This window comes from Chiloscyllium plagiosum, chromosome 17, assembly GCF_004010195.1.
Source record: "Chiloscyllium plagiosum isolate BGI_BamShark_2017 chromosome 17, ASM401019v2, whole genome shotgun sequence".
NCBI classification, from domain to species: domain Eukaryota; kingdom Metazoa; phylum Chordata; class Chondrichthyes; order Orectolobiformes; family Hemiscylliidae; genus Chiloscyllium; species Chiloscyllium plagiosum.
This window is the reverse complement of record NC_057726.1, coordinates 2,521,720-2,548,028: the sequence shown is the minus strand read 5'-3', so window position 1 is coordinate 2,548,028 and position 26,309 is coordinate 2,521,720. Positions and strand designations below refer to the sequence as shown.

General features: G+C 44.5%; 1 protein-coding gene across 1 annotated transcript in view; it reads left to right on the top strand.

Moving 5' to 3' along the window:
* The first annotated feature begins 193 nt into the window (after positions 1 to 193).
* The window catches only part of pepd (peptidase D), a 158,747-nt gene continuing 132,631 nt past the window's right edge, over positions 194 to 26,309 (top strand). The window contains exons 1-4 of the mRNA XM_043706503.1: positions 194 to 331; positions 12,423 to 12,606; positions 16,133 to 16,260; positions 21,803 to 21,866. Coding sequence (XP_043562438.1) covers positions 315 to 331; positions 12,423 to 12,606; positions 16,133 to 16,260; positions 21,803 to 21,866 — 393 coding nt within the window. The 5' untranslated portion in view covers positions 194 to 314. The remainder of the gene's footprint in view (positions 332 to 12,422; positions 12,607 to 16,132; positions 16,261 to 21,802; positions 21,867 to 26,309) is intronic.

Here is a 26,309-nt window from a genome sequence, read left to right as displayed (position 1 = left end):
GGGGGCGGGGTGGGCGGGGCCAGAGGGGGCGGGAGGGTGTTTGAGTGGGCGGAGTCGGAGTGGGCGGGGCAGGGTGTGAGTGGGCGGGGTCGGAGGGGGCGGGGCAGTGTTTGAGTAGGCGGGGTCGGAGGGGGCGGGGCAGGGTGTGAGTGGGCGGGGTCGGAGGTCCGGGCAGCGGTTGAACTACAAATCCCGGCGTACTTTGTGCTGCCCACGTGCCCCGATCGCAGGCCTCCATTGGCGGATGGGCAAGGCGGGCGCGGCCCAAATGTGTTAAAGGCCAGGCCGGTCACGTGAGAGCGGGTAGCAACAATATGGCGGCGACCGAGGGGTAAGTGAGCGGGAGTGCGGGCGGTATATGGGGGGCAGGGGCAGGCCCGGGCCCGGGCCCGGGCCCGGGCCCCGGCGTCAGGGGGATCCCGAGCCCCCTCACTGTGGGGGTACGGGTGCTGTTGACGGAGCCCGGTTGACTTTGTGGGTAACAGGAGGAGCCCCCAGGGTGGGGGAGTGAGGAGAGAGCCCCTGACTGCTGTGGGGGAGGGCATGGGGCACATTCCCTCATTAAAGTGGGGTACAACTGGGATGGTGGGGGGATAGGGCAGAGACCCTGACCGGCTGGGATGGGGAGGTTGTCCCTGCCCCCTGTCCCTGTCCCTGTCCCTGGGGGATGTGGGGCGAGGGGTGAGTGCCTCTCCTCAGGTGAAGCTGGGGCTGAATGTGAGCACTGTTTCATATGGTGTCTTGTGAGTTTTGTTTGAGGAGAAAGTGTTTGCTGGAGATCACAACTGAAAATGTGTTGCTGGAAAAGTGCAGCAGGTCAGGCAGCATCCAAGGAGCAGGAGAATCGACGTTTCGGGCATAAGCCCTTCAGGCATTCCTGAAGAAGGGCTCATGCCCGAAATGTCGATTCTCCTGCTCCTTGGATGCTGCCTGACCTGCTGCACTTTTCCAGCAACACATTTTCAGTTGTGAGTTTTGTTTCCACATCATGCAAACACTTTGCCTTATTAATCGATTGCTGAATTGATCTTGTAAATGTTTTCACTGAGTTAAAGATGAAATCTTTTGTGAAAATCCTTCCCAACTTGATAAATTAGGGAACCTGAATAAGTAAATCAGAATTGATCATGTAAACCAAAATAATTGCACGTTGTGTAAATGAGAAACAAAAACAGAAGTTGCTAGGAAAGCTCAGCAGATTTGGCAGCATCTGTGAAGTTAGGAATCTGTTAATGTTTAGGGTCCGAGTGACCTGAAACGCTAACTCGGATTTTTCTCAGAAGTCACATGACATCACGTTATAGTTCAACAGATTTATTTTAAATCACAAGCTTTTGAAGCAGTGCTCCTTCGTCACTTCATCTGACAAAGGAGTAGCACTCCTTTGATTTTGATTTCCAATAAACTTGTTGGTGTCGTGTGACTTTGGACCTTGTCCACTGCAATCCAACACCGGTACCTCCACATCCTGATTTCTCTCCACTCATGCTTCCAGATCTGCTGTCTAACAACTTCTGATTTTATTCTTGAAGGTTATGATAGGGTTTGATAGAGTCTTCGTGGGGAAGTTGCTGTACTTGTTGAGGAGTGTCCAGGCCCCATTGGCAATCCTTTATTTATGACAATGATTAAAACAGTAATAGAAAATACAGGGGAGTGGTGGAGTGGGTGCTTGTAGATGTGGTGCTAGACACGTGGACTGCTTTGTCCTTGATGGTGTCAAACTATTTGAGTGTTGTTGGAGCTGCACCCATTCAGGTCACATTCCTGACCTGTCTCTTGTGGATGATAGCCAGGCTTTGGGGAGTCACAAGGTAAAGTGCTTGTACTCGCTGCAGGATTTCTGGTCTCTGACCTGCTTTTGTTTATGTGGTGAGTCATAGAGATGAACAGCATGGAAACAGACCCTTCGGTCCAACCTGTCCATGCCGACCAGATATCCCAATCCAATCTTGTTCCACCTGCCAGCACCTGGCCCATATCCCTCCAAACCCTTCCCATTCATATACCCATCCAAATGCCTCTTAAATGTTGCAATTGTACCAGCCTCCACCACATCCTCTGGCAACTCTCTCTCTATAGCTCAAATCCTCCAACCCTGGCAACATCCTTGTAAATCTTTTCTGAACTCTTTCCAGTTTCACAACAACTTTTCGTGAGTCCACTTGTGTCTTGTCTATAGTAATCCAAGGATGTTAGTATTGAGGGATTCAGGTCTATAGTAATCCAAGGATGTTAGTATTGAGGGATTCAGTGATGGTGACACCATTGAATGTCAAAGGGCAGTGATTGTCTCTTGTTGGAAATAGTCGTTGTTTGGCATTTATATTACTTGCGACCTGTCACCCCAAGACAGAACACTGTCCAGGTCTTGTTGCATTTGAACCTGGACTCCTTCAATATTTGAGGAATTGCAAATGGTGCTGAACATAACGATGAAGCAGCTGAAAGTGGTTGGGTCTAGGACACTACCCTGAGGGACTCCTGCAGAGATGTCCTGGAGCTGAGATGACTGACTTCCAACAACCACCACCATCTTCTTATGTGTCAGGTATCACTCCAATGACCAGAGAGTTTGCTCCTTGACTTCCATTGATTCTAGTTTTGTCTGAGTTCCTTGATGCCACACTTGGTCGAATGCAGCCTCGATGTCAAGGGCTGTCCCTCTCCCCTCCCCTCTGGAATTCAGCTCCTTTGTCCATGTTGAACCAAGGCTGGAATGAGGTCAGGAGCTGAGTGACACTGGTGGAACCCAAACTGGGTGTCACTGAGCAGGTTATTGCTGAGCAGGTGCTGCTTGATAGCACTATTACTGACACTGCCCATCACTGTACTGAGGATGGAGAGTAGACTGATGAAGCAGTAATTGGCCAGGTTGAATTTGTCCTGCTTTTTATGTACAAGACATTCCTGGGCAACCTTCCTCATGGTTGGGTAGATGCTAGTGTTGTAGTTGTACTGGAACAGCTTAGCTAGGGGAGCGGCAAGTTCTGGAGCACACATCTTCAGTACTATTGTTGGAATGTTGTCAGGGCCTTTGCAGTCTCCAGTGTCTCCAACCATTTCTTCTTATCATGTGGAGTGAATTGAATTGGCTGGACACTGGTATCCATGATGCTGGGAACCACTGGAGGAGGCCAAGATAGATCACCCACTCAACACTTTGGGCTGAAGATTGCTGCAAAAGCTTCAGCCTTACCTTTTTGCACTGATGTGCTGGGCTCTTCCAGCATTGAGGATGGGGAGCCTGCTCCTCCATTGTCCACCACGATTCGCAACTGGAAGGACTGCAGAGCTTAAATCAGATCAGTTGGTTGTGGGATCACTTAGCTCTGTCTATCACTTGCTGCTTGGTATACGATAATTCTAAATGGTAGGTTCACCTGCTTGACATCTCATTTTCTGGTATGCCTAATGCTGTTCCTGGTATGCCCTCCTGCACTCTCCATTGAACCAGGGTTGATCCCCTATCTTGATGGTAATGGTTGAGTGGGGGATATGCTGGGGAAATGATGTTACAGATTGTGCTGGAGTACAGTTCTGCTGCTGTTGATGCCCACAGCGCCTTATGGATGCCTAGTGTTGATGTGGTTCTGTTTGCCGAGCTGGGAATTTGTGTTGCAGACGTTTCGTCCCCTGTCTAGGTGACATCCTCAGTGCTTGGGAGCCTCCTGTGAAGTGCTTCTGTGATCTTTCCTCCGGCATTTATAGTGGTTTGAATCTGCCGCTTCCGGTTGTCAGTTCCAGCTGTCTGTTGCAGTGGCCGGTATATTGGGTCCAGGTCGATGTGTTTGTTGATGGAGTTTGTGGATGAGTGCCATGCCTCTAGGAATTCCCTCTGTGCTGTTCCCCCCCAAACTGGGTCTATCCTGCTGGTGGGACGTCACATATCCAGTAATGGTGGGGTCTGAGATGTTGTCTGTAAGGTATGATTCCTGGAGTATGGCTGTGTCGGGCTGTCCCTTGACTAGTCTGTGAGACAGCATTCCCAATGTTGGCACGAGCCCCCAGATGTTAGTGAGGAGGGCCCTGCAGGGTTGGCAGGGCTGTTCCTGTCGTTGGCTTTTCCGCTGCCTAGGTCGATGTCAGCTGGTTCATCCAGTTTTGTTTCTTTGAGACTTTGTTGCTGTTGATGCAACTGAGTGGCTTGTTAGGTCATTTCAGAAGGCAGTTGAGAGTCAACCAAATTATTTCTCACTTCCTGTGTCTATAGTATTTTGCTTTTTAAATAGAATTGAATAAGGATTTCAAGAGAATCTACTTAACCCAGAGAATGTAGGAATTTGTAATTCATTATCACAGGAGTAGTTAAGAGAAACTAGGAAGGAAAAGACATTGATAATGTGGTCAAAGGAGGCCCATCTTGAACACAAACCCCAGCATGGACCTGTTGGGCCAATTGGCCTGTTTCCTGGGAGCTGTAAGTCAATCAGCTGTGTTTGCATGCAGCTGGGTGGCACTCCCTGAACGAACAGAAGCCAATCATTGGTGAAGGTGCCCATGTGACTAAAAAGATCAGTAATTCCCTGGAGTGACAGGGGACCCAGGGAGCAGATTCTGTCCTGCAGTCCATCAGGTTGGGATTGAGAGTTCGACAGTCAGCTTTGGGAATCGACAAGTTGGAAATTCACCTGGGCATTCTTTCCCAATGATGTGTTAAAAGCATTGAAAGGATAGAGTCAGACCAAGCTGTGATGGTTCACTGGTAGAATTGTCACAAGTTATGATGTGAATGATCCTTGCAGCTGTGCCTCAGCTTGAGTCAGCAGTTTCAAGAGAAGTCAGAGGAATTATGAAATTATATTAAGGAACTGACCAATTGAAGAAGTTGAATTAGTTTTAAATAGCTTTGTGGGTTTAAAGGTTGACATATGAGGCAGAGTGCAGCCAGGCAGGGTGGAGTGGGGAAATAAAAGCAAAATACTAGAGAAACAGCAGGTTAGTCAGCATACTGGAGAGATCACACCTTCAGAATGGAAAGTGAAAGAAAAAGCCACATTTGACTGGAATTAGAAAATAGGAGTGAGCCCCACTTTGTGGGTTTAAAGGTTGACATATGAGGCAGAGTGCAGACAGGCAGGGTGGAATGGGGAAATAAAAGCAAAATACTAGAGAAACAGCAGGTTAGTCAGCATACTGGAGAGATCACACCAAGCCACATTTGACTGGAATTAGAAAATAGGAGTGAGCCTGAAGTTCTGGTGATGGCCTTCCCCTTGTTATTGGTGAACACGGTGCTGTAGTACTAAGACATTGCTATATTGGCATTCACTGCAAACATCTGCCAGGCAATGCTGGGGTTTGTGTTCAAGATGGGCCTCCTTTGACCACATTATCAATGTCTTTTCCTTCCTAGTTTCTCTTAACTACTCCTGTGATAATTCTCCAACAAGTGAGAATTTAACCACTGCCCCTCATTCAATAGCATTATCATTATCGGTCCCTCGTAGACAAGGATGACTCTTCCCCCATTCTCAGAGTGAGTCAGTAGGTGGCTGTACAGACTGCAGGCTCTGTTACTCTCTGGGCAGGTGGTGATGGTGGGAAGGGGTATGTGTTTGCTGCACTGTACTAGGCCAGGCTAGTGTTACCATCACTGACTGTCAACGTCCTGGAGGGAGTTACCATTGACGAGAAACTGAACAGAACTGGACATATCTAATTACAATGGCTATAAGAGAAGGTCAGGGAAAGGGAATTCTGCAGTGAGTAACCCACTGGAGCTGCAGCCATCCATGCAAGTGGCGAATATTTTGTCACACTCCTGCCTTGTGCTTTGTAGATAGTTGACAGGCTTTGGGGAGTCAGGTGATGAGCTGTATGCTGCAGAGATCCTTGTATTTGACTTGTTCTTGCAGCCAGTTTGTGGTGAGACCAGTTGAGTTTCTGCTCTGTGGTAACCCCCAGGATATTGATAGTGGGGGGATTCGGTGATGGTAATGACCTTGAAGGTCATTGGGTGATGGTTCAATTATTTTGTGCTGTAGATGGTCATTGCCTGGCACTTGTGAGGCATGAATGTTACTTGCCACTTTTCGGTATAAACCTGGATGTTATTCCAGGTCTTGCTACATTTGGAAATGGACTGCTTCAGTATCTGAAGAATTAGTGACAATCTTCACTTCTGACCTTCTGGAAAAGTCTTTGATAAATCAGCTCAAGATGGTTGGGCCGAGGACCCTACCTTGAGGATGTTCTGTAGTAATGTCCCAAAGCTGAGATGACAGACTTCCAACAACGAAAACCATAATTTATAGCATAAAGGATCACTGGACTAGAAATATTAACTTTGTTTGTCTCTCGCTCTCAGATGTTGCAGAGCTGTTGAGTTTCTCCAGCATGTTGTTTCTGATCTCCAGCATGCACAGTTCTTTTTGTTTACATCTTTTATCCCATACATTTGTTATAATGCCCAGTGTTTTTCCTTATGGGTGAGATATTGAGGTTCAATCTATTCACTCTGGGAAAGATCCCATAGCCACCTCTCGACTAAGAGCAGTGGAATTCTCCAAATGCTTGTCAATGTTTATCATTGAAGGGGAAAGGATTGGAGGGCAGAGTACTGTGAATTCTAGAAGTCTCAAATGTAGGCAGTTGGTGTTGGTAGTACTCAGCAGGTCAGAGTGGCATCCATGAGGAAGAGGATCACCAATAACTTCTCAGGTTGATGGACATTTCATTGGATCCGAAAAATGTAAAAGGTGTAAGCGATTGAGCAAGGGTTGGGAGAGATGAGAATAAATTATTATTCTCTGAGATTAATTTGAAAATGGGAGAGAATGAAAGCTAGAAACAAAGTAGAAAGGAGCAGGATAGTCTGTTCAACTCCTTGAGCCTGCTCCGCCTTTCAGTATGATCATGGCCAATCATCAAGTTCAATACCCTAATCCCTCCCCCACCCCATCTATTGATTTTTTTTTTAAGCTTCAAGCACTACATCTGCTACCTCCTTGGGAACACTGTTTTGGTGTCTCAACTTTCTGTGGGACTGAATTCTACGGGCTTGCCACTCTCTGGGTTGAAGACATTTCTCCTCTCAGATTTCTTACCTTTCCTAGAAAGGTTTGCCTCCTACCACTAAACTACGACCACTGCTCCAGCATCTGGGCCATCCTTCCTGCATCTAACCTGTCTTGTCCTGTTGGAGTTTTATAGGTTTTTGAGCTCCCCTCTTATTCTCCTAAAGTCCAGTGAATACAAGAGTGTGGTGCTGGAAAAGCACAGCAGATCAGGCAGCATCCGAGGAGCAGGAAAATCTATGTTTCAGGCAAAAGCCCTTAATCAGATTCTCCTACTCCTCGGATGCTGCCTGACCTGCTGTGCTTTTCCAGCAACACAATCTTGCTCTAATCTCCAGCATCTGCAGTCCTCACTTTTGTCCAGTGACTACAATCCTTACTGACTTGATTCCTCCTGATGTCAGTCCTGCTATCCCAGGAATCAATTTGGTAAACTTTCACTGTACTCCCTGTACAGCAAGAATATCCTTCCTCAGAAAAGGACACCAAAACTGCACACAATTCTCCAGGTGTGGCCTTACCAAAGCTCTGTACAATTGCAACAATTATTCCTGCACTGAAATCCTCTCAGTATGAAGGCCAGTTCGGTTTGCCTTTGTTCCTGCCTGCTGCTCTTGCTGCTTGCTTTCAGCGACTGATGCACAGACACACCCAGAGTTCATTGAACATTCTCCCCTCTCAATTATTCAAATAATTCACTTTCCTATTTTTGCTTATATTATGGATAATCTTCTATTTATCTGCATTATACAGCATCTTTAAATCACAATTCTATTTAAGACCATTAGAAATAGGAAATAAAAACTGAAAGAACTGCGGATGCTGTAAATCCGAAACAAAAGCAATAGTTGTTGGAAAAGCTCAGCAAGTCTGGCAGCATCATCTCAGACATTCTCAGGAAGAGTCTCTGGACCTGAAACACTAACTGTTTTCTCTGCACAGATGCTACCAGACTTGCTGAGCTTTTCCAACAACTTCTATTTTTGTTTAATTAGAAATAGGAACTGGAGTAGGATGTTTGGCTCCTCAATCCTGCGCTGCTGTTCAATCGGATCATGGCTGATTTGACATTCCTCATGTTCCTTTCCTGCCCTTTCCCCATAATTCTTGATTCTCCTATTGCTCACTGGATAATCTCTCCATACCTGGGATCATACGATTGAATCCTCTGTAATACCACCAATGAAATGATACTTTTTCTTTTAAATAAGGGGACCAGTGTCCAGATGTGGCCTTGTACAGGTGCAGTAAGACTTCCCTACTCTTACAATTCAACCTACTTGAAATAAGGGCCAACATTCCATTAGCCTTCCTGATTACCTGCTGCACCTGTGTGCTAGTTTTCTGTGTAACATGTACATTCTACCCCCCCCCGGTCCCTTTGTGTTACAGCTTTCTGCAGTTTCTCTGTATTTAAATAATATTCTGTTCTTTCTCCCTCCCAAACTGAGCAACTCTGCATTTTCCTGCGTTATACTTTATTTGTCAATTTTATTGCAACTTACCTAATCTATTACTATCTGTGAACTGTTTGTTTCTCTCTCTCAACCCGCCTTTCCACGTATTTTTGTGATATCTGCAAATTTGGCTACGTACGTTCACTCCCTCCAAGTCATTAATGTTTATTGTAAACAGTTGAATCTCCTGGTCACATGTCGCCAGCCTGAAAAAGAACTCCTTATTCCCACTCGCTATTTCCTACCCTTGAGTCAATATACGTGCTAATATACTATCTTCAACACCATGGGCTCTAGTCGTCTTATTTAACCTTTTAGATTAGATTAGATTAGATTAGATTACTTACAGTGTGGAAACAGGCCCTTCGGCCCAACAAGTCCACACCGACCCGCCGAAGCGCAACCCACCCATGCCCCTACATTTACCCCTTACCTAACACTACGGGCAATTTAGCATGGCCAATTCACCTGACCTGCACATCTTTGGACTGTGGGAGGAAACCGGAGCACCCGGAGGAAATCCACGCAGACACGGGGAGAATGTGCAAATTCCACACAGTCAGTCGCCTGAGGCGGGAATTGAACCGAGGTCTCTGGCGCTGTGAGGCAGCAGTGCTAACCACTGTGCCACCGTGCCGCCCACGGTGAGTTACTCGGTAGAACGTCTTCTGAAAGTCCAGTTATGACACTGGTTCCCCTTATGTTTAGAATGTGTTCTTTCCATTCTGGTTAATTGCAATTGATCATCACAGAAAATTGATGTTATGGCTAAGGAAGAGACAGAGAAATTGTATTTGGGGATTGTGTAGAGGGGATTTTGTTCTCTATCTGACACCATGGCCCCCTCTAGTGCAGGCAAAAATCAATGCTCTATTGTCTGTCTATTTCCCATACTTAAGTGACTTTTCCTTGCTGTCTGTCTCCTTTGAACTTGTGTTTGGTGTCTGCCTCCCACCACCACTTAGTGACAAATTAAAAACCTTACAACTGTCAGCTTGTGTCCCCACTATTGGACATTATTTGAATATTGCTTTTGTGATGAAGGGCTTTTTCCTGAAATGTCTATTTTCCTGCTCCTTGGATGCTGCCTGACCTGTGCCTTTCCAGCACCACACTTTTGACTGTAGTGCTACACAAGGCAGGTTTTATAGAGTGAAGGAGAAGACAGTGAGGAGAGTAAGCTGGGTTTGTTGGGAATTTAGGAAAGCAGAGAAGTGCTCAGAGAGAGGGTAAAACCTTGAGTGATAACCTTTTTAAGATGAAAAGTAATGTCATGTGCATTCTTTAAATAGACTGAATTCTTGAAAAGTGTCATATTTCTGTCATGGTACTTTTAATTAGAGCAATTTAGTTATAGAATGTGGAAGAGCTACAGAACTGTGGATTATGTAGCTTGCTACCACAGAATTCACACAACCAGATTTAAAGTTCAGTGATGTTGGGTTTGAAATGAGTCATCATAACCAGTCCAGGCCATGAAAGAATGACAACAAAGGAAGGATACTGGTGGAAGTTAGAGTTTCAGTTGCTGAAGATAAAGCATGCAGGAGATGGCAATAGACTTAGGCAGGTATGTTTAAGATTAACTTGCATGGAAGGGGAAGTGAACGCAATGAGCCTGTGTGACAGGAATTAATCTGTTAGAACATGGAAGATGAATCTTGTGGCAGTGTGTCCAGTTGCCTTTGGAATTAAGAGGGGAGTAGCTGATAGAACTGTGGGTTGATATGTACTTGACCTTTTGTTTTTGGAAAGCATTGTCCTCAGAATGTGGCTGTCACTGGCAGACTAGTGTCTATTTCTTTTCCTTAACTGTCCTGGAGTTCACTGGCTTGCTGCACCAATTCAGAGGGCAGTACAAAGTTAACCACATTGCTGTCGGTCTGGAGTCATACGCAGACCAGACCAGGTACACATGGCAAAGTTCCAACCCGAAAGGACATAAGTGAACCAGATGTGTTTTTATTACGTGGTTGTCATTAAGGTCATACAGTCATAGAGGTGTACAGCATGGATACAGATCCTTGGTCCAACTTGTCCATGCCGACCAGATATCCTAACCCAAACTAGTCCCACCTGCCAGCACTTGGCCCATATCCCTCTAAACCCTTCCTTTTCATGTAACCATTCAGATGCTTTTTAAATGCTGTAGCCTCCACTTCCTCTGGCAGCTCATTTCATACCTTGTGCATGAAAAAGTTGCCCTGTGGTGCCTTTAAAATCTTTCCCCCTCTCACCATGAACCTCTCGTTCTGGACTCTTGCACCCCATGGAAAAGACTTGTCTATTTATCCTGTCCATGCCCATCATGATTTTATAAACCTCTATAAGGTTTATAAAATCACTCCTCAGCCTCCGCTCCAGGGAAAACAGCCCCAGTCTATTTAACCTCTCCCTGTAGCTCAAGCCCTCCGACCCTGCCAATATCCTTGTGAATCTTTTCTGAACCCTTTCAAGTTTCACAACACCCTTCTGACAGGAGGGAGGCCAGAATTGCGCACAGTATTTCAAAAGTGGCTGAACCAGTGTCCTGGAAAGCCACAGCATGACCCCTCAACTCCTATACTAATGCTCTGTCCAATAAAGGAAAGCATACCAAACGCCACCTTCACTATCCTATCTACCTGTGACTCCACTTTCAAGGAGCTGTGAACCTGCACTCCAAGATCTTTGTTCAACAACACTCCCCGGGACCTTTAATTCCGGATTTTTAAAAATTGAGTTAAACTTTCACCATTTGTAATTGTGGATTCAAACCCATGTTCTCAATGCATTAAGCAAGAATTCTGGATCACTGGTCCAGTGATAGTACCAAATGCATCTGTTTAATAGTGTTTAATTGACATCATCCTGTGGTTTTTAGAGGAGGGTAATGAGGTGCAATGGGTACTCATTTTTGAAACTTTACTAGATTCTGGAGAGATTTTATCAGCCTTAAGATGGTCAAGTATAACTCCTCTATTCAGGAAGGGATGGAGGCAGAAAGTGAGAAAATACAGGCCAGTTAGTTTGACATCTGTCATGGAGAAGGTGTCGATTGAGCATTAAGGAGATTGTAGTTGAACACGTTGAATTTTCCCAATGTAATTGGGGACAGTTAGCATGGTTTAGTGAACGGGAAATCATGTTTGGTCAACATGTTCTAGGATAAAAATGCTACAGGAAGGATAGAAAGGGAGGCAAGAGAGGAGGGGGAGTATTTGATAAGGGATAGTATTTATAGCTGTACTGAGGGAGGATATTCCCAGAAATACATCCAGGGAAAGTTATTTGGGTGGAACTGAGAAATAAGAAAGGGATGATCACCTTATTGGGATTGTATTATCGACCCCCTAATAGTCAGCAGGAAATTGAGAAACAAACTTGTAAGGAGATCTCAGCTATCTGTAAGAATAATAGGGTGGTTATGGTAGAGGATTTTAACTTTCCAAACATAGACTGGGACTGCTATAGTGTTAAGGGTTTAGATGGAGAGGAATTTAAGTGTGTACAAGACAATTTTCTGATTCAGTATGTGGCTGTACCTACAAGAGAAGGTGCAAAACTTGACCTACTCTTGGGAAATAAGGCAGGGCAGGTGACTGAGGTGTCAGTGGGGGAGCACTTTGGGGCCAGCGACCATAATTCTATTAGTTTTAAAATGGTGATGGAAAAGGATAGGGGGTTTGGGAGTGTGGGGGGGGGGTGGGAAGGAGATGTATGTGGGCTTTTTCAGATGGGATGGGCCAATCAGCTGGCGTTGTGTGCCAGTCTGAGGACAGGGACTGAGAACCGCTGACTACCTGACTCTGAAGGGAGGCTGTTTCTTACTGCAGTGACAGCAGCTCAGTCAGGGGAAGGGAATGGTGACTGGGTGTTGAATCCTTTTCTGTTCACACTGAGCAGTCTGATTGGCTGCTCCTTTGTGGATAATTGCTAATCCACTTCTCTTGTCCTCTGCTTTCAGGCCCTCCTTCTCGCTGGGTAACGAGACCCTCCAGGTGCCAATGGCCCTTTTTGCCTTGAACAGGCGTCGTCTGTGTGAGCAGCTACGTAAGAATGCTGAGGTGCCAAAGAAAGCGGTAGTGCTCCTGCAGGGGGGAGATCAACTCCAGCGATACTGCACTGACACTGATATCGTCTTCCGTCAGGTCAGCTGCAGTTTCAGTTACAATTGGGGGCAGCTGTGGGGATAGCCTGACTTATGTTGTATTACTTTCACAACTGGCAGGTGGGTCATAGTTACTTCGGATATACAGCAGAGAAATTGGCTGTCAGTCAGACAGGTGCTGTGAATATATCAGTCCTGATGTGGAGGTGCTAGTGTTGGACTGGGGGTGGGCGGGGGGGGGAATCAAAATCACAAGTCACATGACACCAGGTTCTAGTCTAACAGGTTTATTTTAAATCACAAGCTTTCAGTGCGCTGTTCTGAAGTCACCATGTCTGCTTCCCCCCACTTCACCACCTGACAAAAGAGCAGTGCTCTGAAAGCTTGTGATTTCAAATAAACCTATTGGATTATAACCTGGTGTCATGTGACTTCTGACTATCAGTCTTTTCAGCAGGTTGATTTGACAGCTATCCAGAGAATTTCGATAGAATCTTACTGTGCAGAGAGCTATCTGGCTTGTCAAGTCTGGGGCAAATCAGGGCAGGTGTTATACACTTAATGGTAAGGTCCTGGGGTGTGTTGCTGAACAAAGAGACCTTGGAGTGCAGGTTGATAGCTCCTTGAAAGTGGAGTAGCAGGAATCTAGGATTTTAAAGAAAGTGTTTGTTTTGCTTCCTTTATTAGTCAGTGTATTGAATATTGGAGTTGGAAGGTCATGTTGAAGCTGTACAGGACGTTGGTTAGGCCACTTTTGGAATATTGCATTCAGTTCTGGTCTCCCTGCTAAAGGAAGGATGTGTGAAACTTGAAAGGATTCAGAAAAGATTTAGAAGGATGTTGCCAGGGTTGGAGGGTTTGAGCTTTAGGGAACGGCTGAATAGGCTGGGGCTGGTTTCCCTGGAGCGTCAGAGGTTGAGGGGTGACCTGATAGAGGTTTACAAAATTGAGAGGCATGAATAACCAAGGTCTTTTCCCTGGGGTGGGGGAGTCCAGAACAAGAGGCCATTGGTTTAGGATGAGAGGGTAAAGATGTAAAAGGAACCTATGGGGCAATCATTTTCACGCAGAGCGTGGTGTGTGTATGGAATGAGCTGCCTGAGGTAATGGTGGAGGCTGGTACAATTGAAGCATTTAAAAGGCATCTAGATGGATATATGAATAGGAAGGGTTGGAAGGATATGGGCCAAATGCTGGTAAATGGGCCTAATTTATTTAGGATATCTGGTTGGCATGGAGGAACAGAAGTAGGATAGGAGGTAAAAACAATGACTGCAGATGCTGGAAACCAGATTCTGGATCATTGTTTTTACCTCGTTGATTTTAACCCTACTGCGAATCCTCCTGCAAGGATGCCTGCCTTGAAGAAGTTTTCTTCCTCTCTCTACAAGAATCTCAGGGAGTCCCTCTATGCTACTCTCTCCCCACCCCCACCCTCCTCTAGCTTATCTCTCCACGCTTCAGGCTCTCTGCCTTTATTCCTGATGAAGGACTTTTGCCCGAAACGTTGATTTCGAAGCTCCTCGGATGCTGCCTGAACTGCTGTGCTCTTCCAGCACCACTGATCCAGAACAGAAGTAGGATATTCAGCCCATTGAGTTGAATCTGCCAGTCAGTGAGATCATTGTTGAACTGATAACCTTAACTCATTTTTCCTGCCTTTTCCCCTATAGCCTTTGATTCCCTTACTGATCAAAAACCTGTCAACCTCAACCTTGAGTATATTTAATAAGCCAGCCACAACAACTCTCTGCAGTAAAAATCTCCACAGATTCACTACCCTCTCAGAAGTTGCTCCTAATCTGTTTTAAATGTCTGGTCCTTATTCTGAGATTTTGCCTTCTAGTAGTAGACTCTACCATGAGGGGGAAGCAGCCTGTTGAAGTTTACTCTTAAAGCCCCATGGAATCTTGTATGTGTATATGTCGAGAAAGTCATCTCTGAACCTCCAATGTGAATATCTAGAGCTCTAAACTGAGGTATGACTGATGCCTTGAAAATGTGTTGCTGGAAAAGCGCAGCAGGTCAGGCAGCATCCAAGGAGCAGGAGGATCGACATTTCGGGCATAAGCCCTTCTTCAGGGATGAGGAGGGTGTGCCAAGCAGGCTAAGATAAAAGGTGGGGAGGAGGGACATGGGGAAGGGGCATTGGGAATGCAATAGTGGAAGGAGGTTAAGGTGAGGGTGATAGGCCGGAGAGGGCCAACCTCCACTCCCGGCACCTTCCCCTGCAACCGCAAGAACTACTTTACTACTTTCCAATTGCAATAAAAGCTAATATTCCATTTGCCTTCAGTGTTGGTTCAGATCCTAGAGCACGCTCACTCAGGGCGTTGTAGGTCTTCCTACAGCACATAGACTGCACTGGTTCAAGAATGCAGCTCACCCCCACCTTCTCGAGAGCAACTAAGGATGGGCAATAAATGTTGACTCTTTCAGTGACTTGTATGTCCCATGAGTGAATATTTAAAAAAGAAAGTTACCTGCTGAATTTGGATGCTAGCTTTTTGTGATTCAAGCACAAGGATTCCCAATGCATCTGTTCTGTAGTTTTCTGCAATGTTTCTCCTTTAAATAATATTCAGCTCCTCTCGTCTTCCTGCCAAAGTGCATGGCCTAACAATATACTCAATCTGCTGAGACTTTGTCCACTTAATCTGTCTTTATCCCTTTGCAGACTGTGTCACCATCACCACTTGCCTTCCCAATTATTTGTGTCTGCTGCAAATTTGGCTTTAGTACATTCACTTTCCTGAATAAAGTCATGAATATGTTGGAAGTAACAGTGACCCCAGCACTGATCCCTGTAAACACCACCTGTTAGGTAGCCAGTCAGCTATTCATATTAGTCTATTACCTGGTGAGGGTGTGGTTTGCAGGGGTGTTGACAGGGGTGATAGGTTGGTGTTGGTTGCATAGGATGGGGGAATGGGTTGGGGGCCATTCGAAAGGAGTTTAGGGAACAGTGGGTGGGGTTTGTGTAACAGTGACCCCAGCACTGATCCCTGTAAACACCACCTGTTAGGTTGGTGTTGGTTGCATAGGATGGGGGAATGGGTTGGGGGCCATTCGAAAGGAGTTTAGGGAACAGTGGGTGGGGTTTGTTGGCAGTGGTTTCCAAGTTGTGTGCAGATGACAGGGATGGTGGTTGGGTGATTGCAAGGCAGTTGTTGAAGTTTGGTATCTTGACCCAGGAAAAAAACTCAGGAATTGGCTCTGCCATGAGCATTGCAGTGAATGAGGCTCCCCACACTGACCTCCCACATCGATGAATGTACTGTGTGAGTGTAGCTGGTAAATGATGATAGACATGATGTAATTGTCAGTGTCTAGCTATATGCTTTCCTGAATAATAGTGACTGATCTGGAAAGAGAGCAGATGAGAATTCTTTCCACACTGAGTGGTTGTGATCTGGAATGTGCTGTCTGAAGGAGTGGTGGGAGTACAATTCCATAGTAATGTGCAAAAGGCGATAGGGAAAAATATACCAAGTTCGGTGGAGGGTGGTGGGAAGTGGGATGAATCGGACAATATTTGTAAACAGTAAACTTGTTCCTTGTCACAGGAATCTTACTTCCACTGGATGTTTGGAGTGCTCGAGGCGGACTGCTATGGTGCTGTGGAAGTTGCTACTGGCAAGTCCCTACTGTTTGTGCCCAAACTCCCGGAGAGCTATGCTGTGTGGATGGGAACGTAAGGCTCCTTCTAGTTTCCAAAGCACTCCTACTGTTGCTGTTTGAGTTCACTTTGTTCCTGACCTCTGCTGGCACCCAGTCTGGTATTGCCGCAATTCAGAAATTATCATCACTGTGTTCAAATCCCTCTGTGATCCACTTCTCGTTTCTCTCATTTGAATTCCCCTGGGTTTGGCATCTTTGGCATTCTGGCCAGAGCATCACTGCAGGAGTTGCTGAGAGTAGTCACAAGTCCAGAGTTTTTAACAGCACTGGAACAGGCCCTTTGACCCATTGTATCCATGACAGTCATCAAACATCTATCTGCTCTCATTCCATTTGGCAACCCTTGGCTCATAACCTTGTATGCTGTGGCATTTCCAGTGCTCATAAACTCTCTTAAATGTTTGTGTTTCCTGCCTCTCAACCTTTTTAGGCAGTGGGTCCCACTCTCTGGGTGAAAATCTTTTTCCCCAGATTCCCTCTAAACATTCTGATCCATAACATAAAACTGTGCCTGTGGTTATTGACCCATCTACAAAGGGGAATGGTTCTCCATTTCCACCCTGTGTAAACCCTTCACAACCTTCTACACCTCAATCACCCTTTAGCCTTCTCTGTTCTAAGGAAAATAACCCAGCCTATCCGGTGTCTCTTCATAGCTGAGTCACTGCAGATGAGGCAACATCTTCAGCTCCCTATCTAGGGCAATCACATCCTTTCTATAACATGGCAGTATAGTGTCATAGGCTCGACTATCCTCAGCTGCTTCATCAATTATTGCTCATAAAAAAATACCTCCTTGCCATGGATCATTCTGGTGAACTTTTTTGAACTGCCTTCAATTAAACAATATATTTTATTTAAATAAGGGGGCCAAAACTGCTCATAACACTCTAGGTGTGGTCTCACCAGCACCTTGTACAGCAGTATTAAGACTTCCCTATTCTTACATTTCAGTCATCTTGAAACAAATTCCATTATCCTATTTGCCTTGTGCTTTGACAGGGTCAGTTAGACTCGAAACGTCAGCTCTTTTCTCTCTCAGGTGCTGCCAGACCTGCTGAGATTTTCAGGCATTTTCTCTTTTGGTTTCAGATTCCAGCATCTGCAGTAATTTGCTTTTATCCTATTTGCCTTCCTGAGTACATGCTGCCAGTATGCTAGCCTTGTGTGTTTTGCACACAAGTACCCCAAGTCCCATTGTGTTGCATTTTACTGTAGTTTTTCTCCATTTAAATAATATGCTGTTCTTTTGTTCTCCCTTCCAAGTTGACTTCACATTTTCCTACAATACTCTATTTTGCAATGTTTCGCTCACTTACTTAACCTATCAGTACCGTTTTACAAACTATTTGTATCGTTCTCACAACCAGCCTTACTTCCCACTTTTGTGTCTTTGCAAGTTTGGCTACACATCCTTCCTCCCAATCAATAACGTTTATTGTACACCGTTGCGGTCCCAGCACACAACCCTGTGGAACCGCACTGGTTACAGTTGCCAATGTGGAAAAGAATCCCTTATCCACACTCACTATTTCCTGCCCATGAGGCAATTCTCCATCCATGCCAATATACAACTCCAGCACCGTGGGTTTTTATGGCTTGATGTTTTGTGGTGCCATTCTGATTGCCTTCTGTAAACCCAAATAAAACACATCTTCTGGTTCCCTTCTATCTTCTCTGGTTGAGACACCTTTGGAAAAGTCTAATACATTTCCCTTTCATGAAGCCATGCTGGCTGTGTTTGATTAGGTTATGATTTTCCAAATGTTCTGTTATTAGAGCCATTAGGGATATATAGCACAGAAACGGACCCTTCAGTCAAACTTGTCCATGCCAGCTAGATATAGTAAATAAATCATATTCCTCTAAACACTTCCTATTCATATACACATCCAGAGGTGCTGTATTGTACCAGCCTCCACCACTTCCTTTGGTAGCTCATTCCATACACACACCACCCTGTATGTGAAAAAGTTGCCCCTTAAATCCCTTTTAAGTCTTTCCCCCCCCCCTCACTTTAAACCAATGCTGTCTAGTTTTGGACTGGCATGCCCTGGGAAAAGACCTTGTTTATTTACCCTTTCCATGCCCCTCATGATTTTATAAACCTCTAAGGTCACCCCTCAGCCTCTGACGCTCCAGGGAAAACAGCCCCAGTCTACTCTGCCTCCCCCAATAGCTCAAACCCTCCAACCCTGGCAACATCCTTGTAAATCTTTTCTGAACCCTTTCAAGTTTCACAACATCCTTCCTACAGCAGGGAGACCAGAATTGCGCTCAGTGTCCAAATTGCTTACTTAATATTTAATTTCAGTATTTTCCCAACATTAGATTTTAGGCGACTTGGCCTATAGTTACCTGCTTTTTGTCTCCCTCCCTTTTTGAACTGTCTCTTCGACAGTCTTCCTATCCTCGGTTACTTTTCCAGGATTCAAGGAATTTTTTAAACCTCTAGGTCACCCCTCAGCCTCTGACGCTCCAGGGAAAACAGCCCCAGTCTACTCTGCCTCCCCCAATAGCTCAAACCCTCCAACCCTGGCAACATCCTTGTAAATCTTTTCTGAACCCTTTCAAGTTTCACAACACCCTTCCTACAGCAGGGAGACCAGAATTGCGCTCAGTGTCCAAATTACTTACTTAATATTTAATTTCAGTATTTTCCCAACATTAGATTTTAGGCGACTTGGCCTATAGTTGCCTGCTTTTTGTCTCCCTCCCTTTTTGAACTGTCTCTTCGACAGTCTTCCTATCCTCGGTTACTTTTCCAGGATTCAAGGAATTTTTGGAAAATTACAACCAATGCGTCAATTATCTCTAGCTACTTGTTGAGTATTGTTATGCTCAATACAATTCCTGATACCTCTGATACTGAAGCAGTCCAGGTGCTGCAAGGCTTAATCGATATCCAGTTTTGAACTGACTTGTTGCATATTACCTTTGTGCCATTCAATTGCCAGGTAATAACTTTCCCAAGCAAGAAATAATCTAACCACCACCCCTTGACATTCAGTAGCAGTAGCATTGCTGAATCCCCCATTATCAATCTCCAGGGAGGTTACCCTTGACCAGAAACTCAGCTGTTATGACATGAAAACAGATAGACAGCCAAATCAAATCAGCCTCCCTGTCCCTGTATTCACAACATTGTAAAATTAAAGCGTCGAATGATCCTCAGAATTGCCCAATCGTTCCTAATCAAACTTTTAAAATAACCCACACCAGACACCAAGTTTATTGCTGAAACAAAAGAATTAACAATTCATTATTAATACAGTAATTTTAACAAAGTAAAATCAAGCAACAAGATAATCTAATTAATGTCCATGTTTTAAACCCAATCTTCTTCAATTCTAGCTCCACACACACTTACAGTCACAGTGAGCGATAAACGAAGAATAGTGCGATGTAACCTGGCTTTTGTCGGTATGGTTTGTGGTGATGCCTATGTGCAATTTGCAAAATTGGATATATATAGTTTTCCATTGCACCACTTTTTAGTTATTAATAAATATAAGGAATAGTTGAGGTCCTTATGGGATGTCCTGTTAATGAGCTGTACAGTGTGGAGAAGTTGCTGCTTCAATTCTGCTGCCTGTACTGACTCCGGAGATTATCAGGGAAGCAGCGGGGGAGCTGCATCTCTGCTTGGTGATCTTGATTAAGATAGAGGTACTGGGCAAGGATGTCATTTTCCCGCAGCTCCCCACCTGTCAATGTCTGCATGCGATTGTTGGTGTTAGGACAGTTTGAGCCTGCCCCTGATGCCCCCTGCAATCAAAAAGCTTACAGATATTCATGAATAATCACAAAATTCTGGTGCTGAAGGCACCTGCTCACCAAGCTTGAGTGTTCAGGAGAGAAAATTTTTCCAATCATTCTGGTCTGTAATTCTATTTACTGAGCTGTACCTACAAAGTCTGAGGTTTCCTGTATGGATTTTGACTGGGACAGACAATGAGGGATTGGGATTTGTTACTCTAATTTGTCAAACACACTAATTAATGGAAGCCATTATTTACTCTTGGCTCTCTGAGCAGATTGAAAGTGGGAGTAATTATTTATCTGCTCTGTATCATCTCCCTGTGTAATTAATACTGCAGCTGCTGCACTCTTGTTGATTGCAATTATTTGTAGCTCTAATTAATGTATTGATTAAATGGTCTCCTTCAGGTTGCATCGTTGTTCTCCCCACAAAGAAGCAAATTAGAATTTGTTATTTATTTGATTTAATAAAATCTGAGCTTTCTCTTTGTGCTGTTGATTCTGGGATTATAAAAATAATTTTGGACTCCTGTAAAAAGTGTAAGTTAGGTTCTCAGTAAGGTCTCTTCTGTTAACAACAAGTTACAGTCGCTGCTATCAACAGGATAAACACCCACCCACTGACTCAAACAGAAGCCAAGGATAGAATCATATGTTCATACAATACAGCCATTTGGCCCATTGTGCCAGCATTTTGAGAAAGCTGTTCAGTTAGTCCCAAGCCCCTGCTCTTTCCCCCAAGGCATATACAATTATTTGTCCAGTTCCCTTTTGTAAGTTCCTGTTGAATCTGCTTCCCTTTCAGAGGCGACATGTTTTAGATCATCTACCCAACTCTCACCTCCTCTTTGCTCCTGAATTTAATCTGTGACCCTCTCACCTGTAGAAATAGATGCTTGCTCTTTATTCTGGCAACACGCGTCTTTCTTGAATAGTTAGCGATTGTCACTTAGGAACAAAGGAACTGGTGTCGGCCATTTATCCCCTCAAGCCTCTTCCTTCATTCAGCGAGATCATGGTTGATCAGTAGCCTAACCTTAGACATGTCTTTGACCCATATCCCTTCATAACATTGCTTAAAAAAATCTATCCCCGATTTAAATTTAACTGAACCTGCATCCTCCTACCTTTTGTGTGTACAAGTACTTCCTAGCATCTCTCCTGAACAGTCTGGCCTTAATTCCCAGACAATGAAGAAATTAATATTCTATGTAAACATGATTTTATTCAGATCAATCTTTGATTATTTAAAAACATTTTTTATTTTCGCAAGTGTCTCTTACACAGGTTAGGAGTATCTATGATTCTATGGAAACTAGAAGCTTTCTAATGTATTAGCTGAGTTACTGTGCAGAAATTGGAATCTGGTGTACTGAGTTACAGTTCAGAGATGTTATGACACCTCTGGAGCAGGCAGGACTTGAACCCAGGCCTCCTGCCTCAGTTGTGGGGGCATTACGACTCTACCACAAGAGCCTTTTTGGTGGTACAGGCAGAATTGCTTGAACACAGGAGCAGCTGGGATCTAAATCTAATTTAGCTATGGGTGAGTTGGGAAATATTCCAGGAAAACCTCTTCCTGAGAAAGGTGAGGGGAATAGGTTAAACAATTTGCTGTCACTTCTGCAGTCACTGAGCAGTTGCCCATTGAGAAACAGCAAATTGTGTAACTCAGTGCAGTCTGTTCAAAGGAGTGAGCTTTTGAGAACAGACAAAGGGGGCAGGAGGACAGAAACCAGATGAGGCACACTCAACCTTCTCTCTCTCTCTCCCTCTCTCCCCTTCCCTCAAAGGATTCACAGCCGTGACTACTTCAAAAAGAAATACTCCGTGAATGAAGTTCACTACGCTTGTGATGTAAGTCTAACTAAATCTTTTGAAGTTTCTGTTTAGAGAGCACGGCAAGGATATGAGCTGGAGTTGGATGGGAGTTTGAAAAGATTAGAGAGAGGACAAAGGATGATGCCATGGTGAGATGGGAACGCTGGGATGAGAAAGAAAAATGGAAATTACTGGGAAAGCTCAACAGGTCTAGCAGCATCTGTGGAGAGAAATCGGTTAATGTTTCTGATCCGGTGACTCTTCCCCAGATCTGATACAGAACTGGGATGAGAATTTTAAATTCCAGACACTAAAGAGATTGGAGCCACCATAGGTCAATGAGCAGCGTGATAATGATTGAATCTGATTTGGTGAATGTTAGAGGCTTGAAAGAACTGAAGTTGAGAGGAAGCTGCTCAGCTTGTCAAAATTAGAATGGGGGGAGTATGGATGAGATCTTTGGAAAATGAACTGGGGAAAGCCAGAGAGAAATGGGTGATGTTACAGAGGTAGAGTAAGCACCCAGCGAGAAATGGGTGATGTTACAGAGGTAGAGGGAAATGGCAATGGATCAGAATGTGAACTGGGTGTTAAACAGGATCCAGTCTGGCCAGTGATGGAAACAAGACTTGAAAATATAGCTGGAAAGATTCATGCAGGTAAGGCAACATCTGTGGAGGGAAACAGAGGTAATGATTAAGTTGATGCTCTGTGTCAGGATTGAGCAGTTAACGAAAGATGTGGGAAGGAAGAAATGGAAGATGTGATATAACTGGAAGGGATTTGCAATTCAAATCATAGGGAATGTGGCAAAGTCGGGAAGACTTGATTCAAAGGAGCTTTTTTCTCATAAAGCTGCAATTGAACTTGAGTTACCAATGTTTTATTCATCCCCTGGAAACTTGGTGTTTGATTTCTTCTAGATCATGCAGGAGGCAAAACATAAGAACGAATAATTAATAGAAAAGTCAAGGTGCTGTGGTTGCTGAGCATTGAAGTAGGGAAGAAAAAATACCGGAAATAATCAGACCAGGTGGTAGCTGTGGGAGAGAAACATTAACTTTCAAGGTCTGTGATCGATAACTAATTAGGAGGCAAAGGCAGTGAGTTGCAAATGAGGTGCAGGATTTAAATGGCAGGTGGCTGGGGCAGAGACATTTGGAGCTGTTCCACAGAGATCAGCCAATCAGCACTTCTAGTTGAGGAGGGGTTGCTTAAGTGGGGCAGCGGCATTGGGAAAACAGTGACAGGAGGGAGGGAGGGTACCAGGCAACAGAGGGAGGGGACACAGTCGCTGAGTTTGGGGTTTGCAGAGAAGGCAGTTTGGGTTCTGCCAGAGCCACTGAGCTGATTGTAGCCTGGGTTCAAACATGGACAAGAGGGGAGGGCTGATGTGAGGTGAGAATGACTGCCCTCTACATCAAGGCCATATTTGACAGTATGGAACGGAGGAGTCCTAGCAAAACTAGTCAGTGGGAGTCAGAGGGAACCTATTGTTTCAATTGGTTGAAGTCATTACCTACCAAAAAGGGTTTGGGATTACTTGAGATTGGTCATCTCGCCCTCAAGGCATTCCTGCAGGAGTTTCTTAGGATAGTATCCTAGACACAACCATTATCAACTGCTTCAATGACCTTCCATCCACCATAAGATCAAAGTGGCGATGTGCAGTCATCACTAAACAATGTTTAACACTACTCATGACTCCTGAGATACTGAAGCAGTTCATTTCCAACTGGACAAGATCCAGGTTTGGACTGATAAATGCCAAGAAATATTAGTGCTGTACAGTGCCAGACAGTGACCATCTCTAACAGCGATGGTGTTATCACTGTAGCAACATTCTGGAGGCTAATATTGTTGAGAAACTGAATTAGATGAACCATATCGATACAGTGGCTACAAAAGCACTTCAGAGTTTAGGAATCCTGCAGCAAGTAACTCACCACCTGACTCCCCAAAGCCTGTCCGCCATCCACAAGACAACATTCGGAGTGTGATGGAATACTTTCCGTTTGCCTGGATGGGTGCGACTCCAACAACACTCAAGGAAGCTTGACACCATCCAGGACAAAGCAGGCCACATCCATAGCAGCGCTGTGTGCCATCTATAAGATGCACTACAGAAATTCACCAAAGATCCTTGGTACCTTCCAAATCTATTCTCCCCCTCTCATTCCCACCCAAAAAATCAATCTACAGAGGCAAGGGCAACGATATATGGGAACACCACCCCCTGCAAGTTCCCTCCAAGTCACTCACCATTCTGACTTGGAAATATATCGCCATTCCTTCAGTGTCACTGGGCCGGGGGGAGCCAAACATTTAAGTAGTCCTCTTTAAACATCTCTTATAAACATGGGATCTTGTGCTTTTGAGCTGCCAGGAGCTAAGGAGATGTGCAAGAGTTTTAAACCTCTAACTGAAGGCCTTGCAAGTCCCACTGGATGTGTTCCAGAGTTATATTGAACCTTTTATGATGCTACACCACTGACAGATGCTGTTCAGTCTTCGGTGAAGTGAATGTGTGTGATTCTGCATCAAAGAATTTCATTCTGGGGAGGTCTCCAGGGAGTCTGAGTTTAAAATCAAATCATGAGCCCTGGATGAATGAAGTTCAGTGCCTGACTGTTTTTTATTAAAGACTAATATATCTCTCTGTTTATTATTATCGTGCCATGTATTTGCCTCCATTCCTTCCCCTCTTTTCCATTAATTAAAATAACCAGTCCAGAGGCTGAATCTTCTTGACAAATGGTGCTTGGGGCTGGGCTCTAGCACCTTGCAGTAATCTGTTCTTAATGACTCTATCACAGCTGTCCTGGGTGGCTGTACCCCCTGCCAACCAACATTAACCATTCACATACCCTCTCATCTTGTTATTTCCCTCACTGCTTCTTTTTAACATTTACATTTAACATTTACGCCATTTGATCATCTTCACAGATCTTGGGGGTGAGCACACCCTGATGTGGCTTCGGATGCAGAAAGTGATCTCGGATCGACTCTGGTTTATGTCGAGTGGAGGGTGGGAGGCTGCTCTGGGAGAATATTGAATAGTTGAGTTTGTTTTGTCCCTTCTTTCTCCTACCCACCCCCCCCCCCAAAAAAAAAATTAATACACGGTGTTATCACATATGTTTCAGTTTTTGTGAAGCTTCAATAACCAGAAACATTAACTGATCCCCTCCCTCCACAGCACCTCCCTGACCTATTTCTGGCTCAGCTTTCCAGCAGCTACATTCCTATTGTTCCTTTATTCTGCCGCTGTTTTTACAGATTTGTATTTCTCCATATATATTAGCCTCTCTCAGTACTTTTGTAAATCTCTCCTTCCAATCCACACTTAACCCTCAGGGTCAAGGTTTGTTTTGTATTAATCCTGACTCTGGTCTTTCAAGGCATTAATGCTGATTGACTATGACTGCACCAGTAGAGATAGGAAGAGATTCTGTCCTGTTTATTGTTGAATATCAATTGCTGCTTGCTGTAATGGAGCACTGGGTTGTTTAAATATGCTTGTTTTTTGTAAAATCTTCCATATGTGCTGATTCTTAAACTGAGTTTGACTGAAACAATGTTGGAATAATATTGATTTTGTTAGTTAACTAAGTACAGTACTGTGTTCCTATTGTCCACTCTGTACCCATGCTCTCTTGCCATCACTGCTGCCAGCCATGCACCAGTGTTCCCCCTCATTCTGTTACCTGCTCTGCACCCACATGTATTCTTCATTAGACCATAAGATGTAGGCCATTCAGCCCATTGAGTCTGCTCCACCATTCAATGAGATTGTGGCTGATCTGATCATCCTCAACTCCACTTTCCTGCATTTTCCCCACAACCCTTGATTCCCTTCCCCATTAAAAATCCGTCTATCTCTATTGTGAATATTTTTAATAACTCAGTCTTGACAACTGTCTGCTGTAATGAATTCCATAAATTCATTACCTTCAGAAGACATTTGTCCTCATCTATTTTAAGTAGGATGAGGAGGAATTTCCTCTGAGCAGTGTACCCTCTATGCACCCACATTTTCTCAATTTGTCCCCCCATGCTCTCTCCCTGTGTACCTTTTGAGCTCCTTTAGCTTTGTAACAATTAATTAATTTCACAGATGCTGATGTTAGAGGCTGCTCACATATAGCATCTCAAGATATTCTCTGTGATCGCTGTGATTTAGCTGGCAGAGAGGCAGCATGATCTTCCACATGGTTTGAGATACAAGCCTGCATTTCCTAATAAATCCTTCAGAGAACCATTTCAGTCCAGACAGGGACATGATGATGCAAATGGATTCCAAATTGTGCTCCAGATTGTGTTCCTCCAATCTGTCCCTTTGACACATTGAATTCATTAGCAGTGATTAATTGTTGTAGTCATAAGTTGTCTTTGAATGTATTTCTGTGGAGCTGATATAATGTGATGTCGTCTGTTTTCTGTTAAAGGTTTGTTGCCTTTTGCCCAAACAAAAGCAAG